At 36.5% G+C, this 14247-nt stretch overlaps 1 protein-coding gene across 3 annotated transcripts in view; it reads left to right on the forward strand.

The window, feature by feature from the left end:
• The window catches only part of LOC124131328, a 202836-nt gene that overhangs the window by 160262 nt on the left and 28327 nt on the right, over positions 1-14247 (forward strand). For all 3 annotated transcript variants that reach the window (XM_046494537.2, XM_046494535.2, XM_046494538.2), the window contains 3 exons: positions 6116-6274; positions 12085-12252; positions 13458-13567. In XM_046494537.2, the coding sequence (XP_046350493.2) occupies positions 6116-6274; positions 12085-12252; positions 13458-13567 (437 nt within the window). The remainder of the gene's footprint in view (positions 1-6115; positions 6275-12084; positions 12253-13457; positions 13568-14247) is intronic.

Consider the following 14247-nt stretch of genomic DNA (forward strand, 5'->3'; position numbering starts at 1 on the left):
TGAAGAACAAGGGAGGAGATGCTGTGACTTCTTTCTTCACTGTGTTATCACCAGTGTTACATGTATTTCAGGACTGGAGGAGATAACAGGCAGTCAAAGAAAACCACAGAGTCTTGGGAATTTTTATTACAGTATATTCTTATGTCATCCAGTGCAGGGGTTTTCTAATGCAGTGCCTATGACAGGGGCTGTTTATGGGAGTCATGGCCCAATGTTTATGTTGAAATCGGACGACTTTCGTCAACATGTTATGGCGTCTTGCTTCTGTATATGTACAAGTGGTCTTCCTATGTTTTGTCTCCTTGCACATTCAGCAAGGTTTTGTGTATAAACATCCCACAGGTTTATGCTCCGACATGCACGTAAAAAGGAAACATCTTACTTTGATTTGATGGTGTTCAAACAATAGAAACCCAGATCTTGAAATTTCTTGCCAAGTTCTGACAGCAGCTTGGTATGGAATTGTTAAAAGGGAATGTTTCTAATTATTCCAATTCCTTACATATTGCAAAACAAAGTCTTTTTGAAAGTGTTTTCAGTTAGTTATAGGTGTGTGTTTTAAAGGAAAAAAGTCTGTGTTTTCAAATGGGATTGAATGTGAAGGAAAAAGAAGGACATGATCGTATGATTCTGTGAATATACTCCTGAGTTGCATAGATATTGTTATCTTGTCAGATTTACTTTTCAAATATCAGTAACAAATCATAAAAACAGTTGTCCCAATGTGTTTCCCATACATGTGACACTTGAATGGATCCCTATGACACAGTGATTAGGTAGGATTTTATTTGTTTTGTCTCAAAAAACAATTGAAATAAACATTTAAAAGAAAGAAATTGTTCTACAAACAGTAAAAACACTAAGGGCGTATATCTCAAGAATACTGATTGTCACCAGCATGGCAACTGCTCATGTTTCTGGAACTTGTTTGGGAGTGTTCAATTCTACTTGAACATGTTGAATAAAAATATATTTAGGCCACAACAAATTAATCACAGGTTTGTTAAAATAACAGCCTAAATATTTCTAATTTAGTTTTTGCACTTTTAGAGCAATAATCTCCTGACAATATCTGATAATACATATAGAACAAGTATTTATAAGTCAAGAAACATTGTAAATTCAATTTAAGGTTGAATATGTAATTATTTCAACGAACACATTGTTTGAAACACCTACTCCACTGTCTTTGTCCAATGTAACTACTGACCAAGTATTCTTTTTGTTGTGGACTTACACCAGTATTTTGTCTGTCACACAGACCCTGAAACAAATATGTCCAAAACAGCCCATGCAGGTCTATAATATTTGGCAAGTCTAGATCACTACAGTATCAGGGCTCCTCTTTATTATATTTTATAACCATAATTTAACAACTGTTTTTTTTTTTCTGTAAAATATGTCCATTTCAGAGACTAGATGTTAGTCTAGCCAGTATTGTGTTGAGGTGTTAGTCCCCAAGTCCCCTAGCAAGTAGCTGAAAGGTGATGAGGAACACAAACTACCAGATAAGTCTACAACTAACACTTTTTAAAAGTCTGTCATGTATGTTTTGGGGCATTTTGTGTTGTTTGGCAATATGGATGATATAATATGATTAGATTAATAATATTTTATGGAGATGCTGCTTCAGCCATCTAGAGGATTCAAATAGAAAGGTCCGCCTCTGTGGTTAGGGGTAGGGCATCTTTCTGGAGAGCAGAAAGTTTGTGGTTCAATCCCCAGCTGTGCCATACTAAAGACATTAAAAGATTATACTTGATGTCACCCTGTTTAGTATTAAGGCGATAAAACAAGGACTGGTCGACTCAGAGTATAGAGACTGGGAGCAAACTCTATAAAACTGGCATCAGTCTGAACTAGTACAAGCAGGCACACACATGGAGCACATGGTTACATTATCTCTGAGAAGCACATGGTCACATCATCTGAGGAATACATGGTCACATCATCTGAGGAACACGTGGTCTCATTATCTGAGGAACACATGGTCACATCACATCTAAGGAACACATGGTCACATCATCTGAGGAACATATGGTCACATCACATCTAAGGAACACATGGTCACATCACATCTAAGGAACACATGGTCACATCATCTGAGGAAAACATGGTCACTTCATCTGAGGAACATGTGGTCACATCATCTCTGAGGAACACATGGTCACATCATCTCTGAGGAACATGTGGTCACATCATCTCTGAGGAACATATGGTCACATCATCTCCGAGGAACACATGGTCGCATCACCTCTGAGGAACACATGGTCTTGTACCCATGCTCAAGACTTTTACCATCATCCATGTCAGTCCTGTACCAGTATTCAAGAGTTTCACCATAGTCCATGTCAGTCCTGTACCGGTGCTCAAGAGTTTCACCATAGTCCATGTCAGTCCTGGGCCCACTTGCACTAAGCGATCTTAGCGCTAAGATGATCGTGACTCCCATACTTTAGCATTGACTTACAATAGTCTTAGCGCTAAGATCGCTTTGTGCAAGTGGGCCCTGCACTCACTCACTCACTCACTCACTCACTCACTCACCCACTCACTCAAACACTCACTCACTCACTCACTCACTCACTCACTCACTCACTCACTCACTCAAACACTCAAACACTGGCACTTTTCAGGACATAAACAGTCTTAGATAAAGCAGGATCCAGATAACCAACACTTATATGAATGCTAAGCCTCTAAGAAAGTGTCAACAAAGAACAAACTCAGTTTTATTGCACCTGGAATCCTTCTTCTTGAGGAATCATAGGAACAGCTGGCATTTTGTTCCTGTTGTATACGCCTGTACATATCTCATGTACATTGCATGTATATTGCTGTTATCAGCACCAGTGACAGATCCCGGATGTGACACTCAGTGTAACAATGGGTGTTGTGCATGGCAAGTCACACACAGTGATATACTGGTCGATTGTTCATGCTTTGTTTATTTCATGGGTAAAAAATGTGAAATCCTATCCATGTATGTTTAAGAGGTTGGAATGTGATACCTAGACTGCAACATAAAATGCCAGATTAAAACAGCTGGTGTAAATTGGGTTTGATTTAGAATTTCAGCTTGGTGTGCGATCTCGGTGATAACATGTTTTTATGCACTTGTCATCTGGGAATTTCCACACTGTGATTTTTGGGGCCATTATTTTCATTTTTTGAGTCCATGTGCTCCTTGCCTCCTGCAGGCATCAGGCATTGTTGTTGCAACATGACACACATACAATGCACTCCTACATAGTTTAGTGAAATGTACACACTGGGGTTACACTTACAATATCGTTTTTGTAAAATACACATTACACAATCAAGAATTTGCAACTGAGAAGATGTTGAGCACAATCAAATGTAACATAGTTGGTTCATGAATTTTTTATCCTGTTTTTAAAATTATTTTTTCCTTAAGTCAAAACAAATTAATAAGATTTGTCCTGTTTCTATTTTACAAATTTAAAAAGTAAACCCAAAACAATTTTTCATTTGTTTTGGCCTCATGAGTTTCTGTTCTAAAACTATATTCCTACAAACATATTACGACTTATGTCATGTTTCTGTTTTAGGAAATAAAAAAACAAACCGAAAACAAATGTTTAATTTGTTGCGACCTTATCAGTATCTGTTCTCAAACTATTTTCCTACCAACATATCTTGACTTATTTTCCGCTCTTTGACAAAAACAAAACAATTATATGTAAAACTATAGAGATCCTCTAGCCAGTGTGCTGCCAGTGTATATGGGCTTAGTAACATTGACTTGGGTTTCGATAGTCATACTTCATCAAGATCTGTGAGATTGGGAGGCACATGATTGATTGTTCTTTCCCAGAATTATTCAGTAGACGCATTGAATCAATCAAACATTTGATACCTAGAGAAATCAATTGTGTGTCATCTGTAGTTGTGGCTCATTGATAGTTGAAATAATCAATATGAAAATAATGAAATAATCATATGGAGTAGGCTGTTAAGTTCATTACTAAGGATGATAATTAATATTACTAGAAACAGTTTTGAGTCAGTGAAGGTTCCTTTAATTCCATAATGCCTTGTGTCATATAAATTTCAAATAAGTCATGATCATTGTGTAAATCTTCATAGAGAGACTTATTAAATAACATTAATTATTATATTTTCATCCAAATTAATCTAAGCTTCATTTCATGCATTTTTTATGTACTATTATAATTTAAGGTGACTGATAACAGCATCTTTTCACATTACCTTAGACAGATGTGATTCACATGAAGCATGAATGTTCGAAAGGACTAGGTACATGTGTATTTCATGAAACATCAATGAGAGGACTAGGTGTATTTCATGAAGCATGAATGTTTGAGAGGACTAGGTATATTTCATGAAGCATGAATGTTTGAGAAGACTACATACATGTGTATTTCATGAAGCATGAATGTTTGAGAGAACTAGGTACATGTGTATTTCATGAAGCATAAATGTTTCAGAGAACAAGGTGCATGTGTATTTCATGAAGCATGAATGTTTCAGAGAACAAGGTGCATGTGTATTTCATGAAGCATGAATGTTTGAGAGAACTAGGTGCATGTGTATTTCATGAAGCATGAATGTTTCAGAGAACAAGGTGCATGTGTACTTCACGAGGCATGAATGTTTCAGAGAACTAGGTGCATGTGTATTTCATGAAGCATGAATGTTTGAGAGAACTAGGTACATGTGTATTTCATGAAGCATAAATGTTTCAGAGAACAAGGTGCATGTGTATTTCATGAAGCATGAATGTTTGAGAGAACTAGGTGCATGTGTATTTCATGAAGCATAAATGTTTCAGAGAACAAGGTGCATGTGTATTTCATGAAGCATGAATGTTTCAGAGAACAAGGTGCATGTGTATTTCATGAAGCATGAATGTTTCAGAGAACAAGGTGCATGTGTATTTCATGAAGCATGAATGTTTCAGAGAACAAGGTGCATGTGTATTTCATGAAGCATGAATGTTTCAGAGAACTAGGTGCATGTGTATTTCATGAAGCATGAATGTTTCAGAGAACAAGGTGCATGTGTACTTCACGAAGCACGAATATTTCAGAGAACTAGGTGCATGTGTATTTCATGAAGCATGAATGTTTCAGAGAACTAGGTACATGTGTATTTCATGAAGCATAAATGTTTCAGAGAACAAGGTGCATGTGTATTTCATGAAGCATGAATGTTTGAGAGAACTAGGTGCATGTGTATTTCATGAAGCATAAATGTTTCAGAGAACAAGGTGCATGTGTATTTCATTAAGCATGAATGTTTCAGAGAACAAGGTGCATGTGCATTTCATGAAGCATGAATGTTTCAGAGAACAAGGTGCATGTGTACTTCACGAAGCATGAATGTTTCAGAGAACTAGGTGCATGTGTATTTCATGAAGCATGAATGTTTCAGAGAACAAGGTGCATGTGTATTTCATGAAGCAAGGTGCATGTGTATTTCATGAAGCATAGATGTTTCAGAGAACAAGGTACTTGTGTATTTCATGAAGCATGAATGTTTCAGAGAACAAGGTGCATGTGTATTTCATGAAGCAAGGTGCATGTGTATTTCATGAAGCATGAATGTTTCAGAGAACAAGATACATGTGTATTTCATGAAGCATGAATATTTCAGAGAACTGTGTATATTGCATTCCATATTTTCTTGAGTACAGTGCACACTTTTTTTTCTTAACACAGCTGTATAGAAGGGGGTGCGCATTATACACGCAATAATGAGTTTTGATGTTTTTTCCCTCCAACGGAAAGACATTACCGTGAGCATGTAACACCATAAATACCATGTCAACAAATCCATACCGAATTTTTTTTTCTCCAAAATACTGAATCCACTAGAGGGGGATGCGCATTATACTCAGGTGCACACAATACTCAAGAAAATATGGTAAGTGTATTTCATAAAGAAAGAAAGAAACATACTGATATAGTACATGGCAATTTAGTTTGACTGCAGGTCCACTTATGTGAGGTGGGTCTGGTAGTGAGGCAAGCAGGCATGAAAATATAATTATCAATGTTTTATTACCTAAGATTCAACAAGTTTGGCATTTCCACATCTTAGGAGGATTCATTTGTTGATTGTGTTTCAGCCAGTGGCAACATCTACTCATGGGGAGGTGGTATTGATGGTCAACTCGGTCATGGCAATAAGGTGTTTGTGACCCAACCCTGCAAGGTGAAGGACAGCCAGCTGACAGGTCAAGTCGTGCATATTGCATGTGGGGAGGCCTTCAGTGCTTGTATAACAGGTACAGAGTATTAAGTTTCATGTAGCTACAGAAACTGTTTTCAATTGGTATGGAGAGTATGAACATGTGTGTACCAGTTTTTAGAAACATAAGAGAAGGTTTGTTAAAAATTAAATGTCAATTACGTTTTTCCACTCAAATTTCTTTCTATGTATAGCCTAGTGGTATAAGTGTTGGCTTGACATGTTGATGATCCTGGTTCAGTTCCCATGGGGACTACGTGTGAAGCCTGTTCTTTGGGTCCCATGATGTGTGACTATTAGAACTCCAGGGTATATAGATACACACTCTACCCTGAAATTATTGAGGAAACCACCATCGATCAACATACAGTATTAATCTACCTATTTTACTCAAATCATATACTGATCTACCCAAGCAATCTACCTAATCTACCCATTGTCTGGTCTTGAGAACACTGGGTTAAAATGGGTTTTGCTTGTTATATGAGGGATCTTCATGGATCAGGTGGTCAGGCTTGTGTGGTGTGGTGTGGGATATTGCTCATAATATCAACCACTGCTTTGTCTGGTTCACACTCCATTTTTTGCAGGCCTCCATCATATAGCTTGAATATTGCTGAGTGGGGCATGATACAACAAGTATTGATCCTTCTGTTTTCCCTTGTCGTACAACCATTAGACTGCACTGACATATTTGTCCTTTCTGTGGTCTGCTTTTGTTTAAAGAAAAGAAATTAACTACATCATTTATCTGTCAAAATGTATGAAAAAACTGACTCATTATTTCATCCTCTGTACAATGCTTTTAAAGGATTATTAAGATCAGAGTTAATAACATTTCAGTTTGGAACCAAAATCATATTTCTGCTGAAAAATTTTACAATAAAAAAAACATGGTGATATTCTCCTGGTTAGGTCAATTAATTTTCATTAATTTGACAAAGCAAATATTAAAGTTTCACCCAAGGAAACTTCACCAGACAACTTATACTTTTATGTTCATTTGTGAAAAAAAAATATGTCTCCTTTAATGGTATTTTTCTTTACAGCTCAAATGTTTTAAAAGTCCATCCATCACAATTTATGTCAGAAACGTGTGTTAAAAAATCTTGATCTAAAATCAAATAGGAACTTTCCTTGGACTCTTGAACAAATTGGATGAAATTTGGGTACTAATTTCCTTAGCAAATCTAAAGGAATTGGATTGAAGTGGACAGACACCAGGAATCCATGCATCTAACAGCCTCTCTGTCATCCATTAAACTCCTGTTTTTAGACTAATGAAACTTGTGGTTTTTCGTGCACGTTCCCTCGCGCTTGTTGAATTTAAAAATCAGGGCTCAATTAGTGTCCGCAAAGAAAAGATTGACGAATCCATTAGTCCTGTTAGCTGTATCTGAGTCCGTCTTTGTTTGAAGTTATTTTGTGGTCTGTCGCCGACTGATTCATAATAAGCTTCTCATTACTTCCCTTGCATTGTGTTTCTAGAGTTACGTTTGATGTTAAGACGCGATTTTGTGGTTTGGAGAATTCTCCAACCTAATTGTGGCACTGCCTGATTGACTGCTGAGAAATGCTTTTGTTGCGTTGATGAATCGAAATTTACACTTGTATATCGACGACAGCACTTGTCAATCTTTCTTGATTTGAGATGTTCATTGACGATAGGATGACAGCAATAGAAGGGTTTATATCATCGTCAAAGATTTATGTTTTAATTTGAAAATGATTAGTTTACATTTCATTTAGCTTGGTCTTAGGGTGTGGATGAAAATGAGATTATTTGAATTTTTTACTTCAGAAGTTTGTCTTTATAGTCTGATTCTTTTGTTGTTTTTTTAGTTGTCTTGATTGCATTTCTTTTTTCATTATGACTAGCTGACAGTGACATGGTATTAATTAAGCCAGTTGGCATGAAATAACTGATAATTGTCAGTTTCCTTAAATAAAGTATTATTCCAATTTCAAATTTATTAAGTGTTTAATCTTTGATTATATCAAAATGAATTTTCTGTCACAACTAAAATATTAATATCATGACTCTTCATTTGAAATATTCTTCCAATAAATTAAACCATTTTATTTCATCTCAGTAGATGTCATTAATGAGTAGCTAAGAAATTGTTTGATCTTGAACATGATATTTTTATTATAAAAAATAATTTGATCAGTTTAGTTATATGTAGTTCCTATATCAGAATGGGTAAAGATAGATATGTGATATCAACAAAAATGATTTACATCTGAATTTTTAAAAACTCAAACTGTGGCAAGCTTTGATATTGAAATAATTCTGAATTCCGATCAGACTGACATCATTTACTTTTAGACCAAAGCAGTTTGACATAATTAAACCTAGAGGCAGGAAGCAAACTTTTATGGAGGTATTTATTGTCCTGGTTGGTTCAAATTTAACTTATAAAATGCTCATGAAATATCTGTTTGTTTTTCAAAAATTCAGTCAAAAAGTATATTTACAAATAAAAAGTTTATTTTAACTTTTGCAAAATTATCCACAAATCAAGGTGTATCATAGACAACGATATTATTCGTAGTTTTATGGTTGTTTTCTTTTTCATTAAAAAATATAATAGATAACCAAAAGTCACTGGTTGTTGAAGACAGGTGTGTAGGGTAGGGATAAGATTGAGAGTCATGTTGTGGGAGTCATAAGTGTGTAGCAGAGGTGGTTGTGCAGCAGAGGTGGTTGTGTAGCAGAGGTGGTTGTTCAGCAGTGGTGGTTGTGTAGCAGAGGTGGTTGTGTAGCAGAGGTGGTTGTGCATCAGAGGTGGTTGTGTAGCAGAGGTGGTTGTGCATCAGAGGTGGTTGTTCAGCAGAGGTGGTTGTGTAACAGTGGTGGTAGGGATGGTTGTGTGTGATATGTGTGTTTGTGTGTGTCGGGGTGGTTGTGTGTGGCAGGGGTGGTTGGGTGTGATATGTGTGGTTGGGTGTGGCAGGGGTGGTTGGGTGTGATATGTGTGGTTGGGTGTGGCAGGGGTGGTTGGGTGTGATATGTATGGTTGGGTGTGGCAGGGGTGGTTATGTGTGAGGGTTGGTTGTGTGGTAGGGGAACATGTGTGTGTGTGTGGGGGGGGGGGGGGGGGGGGGTGGGGCAGGGATGCCTGTTTGGAAGGTGAGTTTGTGTGTGTAGCAGGGGGTAGTTGTATGTATGGGAGGGTTGTCTATGTAGACTGAATCTGGTATAGATGCCCCCCAGTATAAATGACAACAAAGGTGATAACCATGCTGTAATTAATGTCAACACTATGCTCACAATGTTTCATCTGTCACTACTGACAAACCATTCTTCATTATATATCCATTTAATATTGTAATAAATTATGCTGTAGAAAATATCAAGATGACCTCTAAAATTGATTTAATTTCAGGAAATTAAAATACATTATCAATTTTTTATTCTTAAGACATAAAAAGTTTATATCCTAATTGTATGGATTTAATGTATTAAATTGTCAGATGTAATGGGAATATAAAGGACATACGACTGCCTCCATTTCATCAAAGGGAAACTCATTGCAATACAATTCAATTTGAAAAGAAATTGTAATTTCCTTTTATCAACTTATGTATATTCCCATTTTTTTATCCCTATTAAAATCTTTAAATAGATATTTGTAAAGTTTACAGTCAGAAGTAATTGTTTTTCCTAATGCATTTGGAGACAACCTGTCTGAAAATAACTATATCTTAGCTCATTTAAACCAACACTCTCCATCATGTTTATGGCAAATAGGTCTATTCAGTATTCATGTCAAGCTGTAGATTTTCAGATTGAGAATGGAAATTACCCTGATTAATACTTCTATGATAAATGTCAATCACTGAATTGTTTTGTACTGTTTGATATTTTTTTTTCAAATATATCTTCAAATGGATTTCATAATAGTTTGATATTTGAAGAGTTCTCTTCATTTCTTCTTTAATTACTTTTCCTGACATTTTCTAAATTCATTTTTATACTTTCTTCAACATAGTTAACGATATTAAAATATGATATGATTAAATGATATGATTGACTTACTTCTTATGGAAAATAAAAACTTAACAGATGTCAATTATATTTTTTCATATTTTCTTCTTCAAAGTGAAAAAACGTCACTTTTATTTATTTTTTCTGTTTATTTAGGAAGAGTATAAGTATCTTGAAGTACAGTATATTCAAAATGGCATAATGATCACTTTAGGTGGTTTAACTCCTGAACTGTGTTACAGTCTATGACCGCCACAACAGTAATTTCTCTGTTGCATTGAATACTGTTACCTTTCAAACCCTGAGCTGACGAACCACATTAAACACATAAAGTTAATATCACTTTTATTCATGCTTTCAATTTGAGCCATTACCGTCAATCAAGCAACGCAATTCCTGTAAACCAAACACAGGCTAAAAAATATCACCTCACAATTGAGTGAATTTAAGTAAGTGACGAGCTATAAAAAGTGATTAGAGTGGCGTCTAGTCAAAGACGAGTATTCAATCCATCTCCATTTCATTGATTACATGAATTACACAAACCATTATGGGTTTGTGCAAGTTTATCAGCCAGGTGACAGATATGTGGCCACAATTGAAAATACAGACTACAGGTATTTAGTCGTGTGATTGATTCCCGCAGAGAGCATTTTATTAAGGTGAGGAGCATTGCCATAATCAAACGTTATTGACGGATGTGTTGGTGAATTACCACCAACTCTGTGGGTTTAAGTCCTGGGAAGTGAATGAGCAAATCCCACTTGAAGCAGTTAATTGACAATCTATTTTCACTTAAAGCAATTTCTGCTGTAATTTGTGTCAGTTTGATGACAACTTCGGATATTTGACTAACAATTCTGGCATGTGGTCTGCATGTTTTTCAACTGATATTTGTTCCCTGCTTTAAAACGCATGTTTGAAAATGATTTTAGTTTCTTTTGAAAAAAGATATCCTGATTTTGGAAAGAAAAGAGGTATTGCTGCCTGTCAGTCGTTGAAACAGCTCATTTGGGAAGATTATGGATTATTAAAATATTAAGCTTTTGAAAGTTTTTTTATTTATTTCAATGCAGTTGATATTGAACTGTGATGACTAAAAATATAATGTTAGTATAGAGACTACATTGATCAGTTTGGTAGAAAAATGGCAGAAAAAGAAACAGGAAAGAAATCCAAGATTTGCTCCTTTCATTTGGAGATTATTCCATGTGTGGTGTAGACAGACAGCCTTCTGGAAAAGATCTGCATACCATAGTGATAGGAAAGAATTGGCTGGTCCTTAAGTTCTTTTGAGTAGTATGCAAGTGCTAGGTTGATGCAAATAATATGTGAAACTATTAATTGGTTCATGCTGCACTCAGCAATATACCACCTTCCTGACAGCAGCCTCTAAGTAATCTAATCTGAACCAGACAATACAGTGATTGATATTGTGAGCAGTGGTCCGATATTGTGAGCAATGGTCCACGCCATTTGGATGCAGTGGCATGCAATCAACCAAGTCACTTTGTCTGACCGTACTCAGATTCCCCATTGGGCTTTGAAACACTATTCCATTTGGTAGCAATTATAGCCTTGTAATACCTTATCTGGTCAACTTTGCACAATCCAAGGTGTAAATGTTACATATGCTTTGACACATGGGGACTGCACACCCCTGCACTCCTATCTGGATCAGTGTGTGTTATTTGTATACCTCATTGAGAGGGAATAAAATGATTGTGTAAATATACCAGGATGACATCTTGCAGATATTTCATCTTTTTACGCATTCATGGTGAAATATATATATATTTTATGAATGGTCCAACATTGTTTTCAGAACAACCAATATTGACTTTGTTTGTCTTCAGGTGATGGCCGCCTGTACATGTGGGGCAAGAACAGCCACACAATAGTTGCTGGAGAGACCTCATCCTACAAAGTGACCTATCCCCTCTGTCTGAATCAGCCACTGGCTACCCCTCTGGAGTCTGTATACTGTGGGGCTTGGCATGCTGCCGTTCTCACAGGCATAAACAGTACGTGTCAATCTTGTGAAAATAGACTCAGTTAATGCTTAGTATCTCAAAAGCATTGTAAATGTTAGAAATATGTCCGAGTGAGAAGTATTATGTGAGAAAGGAATGATTCCAGGGCAACTAAGTCCTGCACCATGACCGTGGAATATATTTATTTTATGAAAAAAAACAAAAATCTAGAAACGCATACAAAAGCAAGTCTAGCCAGCTCAAGCTAGCTCTATTCTGAAATCAGCAAAGGGAGGTTTTTTTTATTGTTAGAGTCAAGAAGGATATTGTGTGATATAAGATTTCAGAGACTAAATGTTAGTCTAAGGGCAAATATACTGCCTCCAAATATACTGCTCCCTGGAACACTGCCTCCTAAGAAAAAGACACCTCACCCTCACCCCTACCAAGGAATATGTCGTCCCCAAGTATATATATTGGTGTACATGAGGAATATTATGTAAACAGGAATTCGTAAGTATTTTGAAACACCTGTTGGTGCTGTTTCTGTAATCAAACTAATAATACTAACATATAATACTGCTCAGTATTGTGAACAACTATCCACAAGGAGATACTTGTAGCCATTATTCGCTGTACACTTTTACTTACACACCTAATTTTAAAGGATTGCTTGAAGTGTACATTTCTAAATATACATGCTTATTTTCAGGATCCATGAGTTTAATTCACTAGTGTCGAAGCTTCTTTGTTTGAAATAGTGAATTTTTAGTTGTAATTTGTAAAGATATCAATATAAAAGATATTGTGTATTACTGGGGACTGTTTTCTTAGGGTTAATTGTCTTACGGGTTGGGTGCAGGTTTCCAGGTGGATTATACTTATACATTATTTCCAGAATTGTGTCCCCAGATGCCACCTTCTTCTCTCATGGGTTTGAATGCCAGATCCTTGGTGTGTCAGCTCCATACTCATGCTCTTGGGTTTCGTCAGAGTGGAACAATCTGGGACAGTATAAATGTTCAGCACCCTCTGCTAGTTTCAGTGTGTGGCCTAGCTGATTGTAACAGAATGTCTTGAGGCCCTGACAATTGTTGCTCATGCTGTCGACCACTGGTGTGCCTGGTCCTCATCATCTACAGGCCACCCTAATGTGGCTGGAATGTTTCATGTTGTCCACTTGTGTAATACGATCACAGTTATGCTACTGAAATACTTCTAAACCCGTCTCACTCACTCACAAAGTGTTGTTCCAGCACGGGTGCTGACCGAGGACGTGTCTGAGTCCGAGTCCAGTGATGACGGGGAAACAATGAGTCTAGTAAGTCAGACCTCGACGAGCACAGAGGACCCATCACAGTACATGGTAAGTACATGTATCATCATCATCATCAATATCATCATCAATATCATCATCAATATCATCATCATCATCATCATCATCATTTTAGAGTCCCTGTTACAGAAATGGCCATGCCTAAATGGTAATGTCTGTCCATGATGTGAAAATGAAATGTGAGGGGAAAAAATGTTGTAAATAGTATTACTTATGACGGAGACTTCATATCACTTGTCCGAGTTTCAAATGAATCCAACAGTGAATTAATTATCTTACTCTGAAATTAAAAAAAATATTTTTCTATTTTTCTGTTTCAAAATTGGATCAGATAGATCCAGGAAACAAATAATGAAAAGGTTGGCCTGAGGATGCACACATTCAGTCCTGACAGTATTAGGTCAGTGTTAATGAGGACTGCTTGTATTAGGACGAGGAGAGGAGGGTACACTGAGCCATATCTGCACTACTGGGTTGGCATAGAACCATCAGGTATTGCATGTGTGACAGGTCTCGGCTGCTGTTGACATCATCCACTGATTGTGGGATCAAATCACAGTTTATGAATCTTGTCATCTTGGGTTTCACAACAATGTTCAACATCTTTGTCCTGTGTCACTTTCACCTTTTCTCACCACTAAACACTGATCATCATGATGTTCCTGAAATACTTAAAATTCCAATATCAGTCATCATACGAACACTTTCAA

Source organism: Haliotis rufescens, unplaced genomic scaffold (genome assembly GCF_023055435.1).
Source record: "Haliotis rufescens isolate VD_foot unplaced genomic scaffold, xgHalRufe1.0.p SCAF_1, whole genome shotgun sequence".
NCBI lineage: Eukaryota > Metazoa > Mollusca > Gastropoda > Lepetellida > Haliotidae > Haliotis > Haliotis rufescens.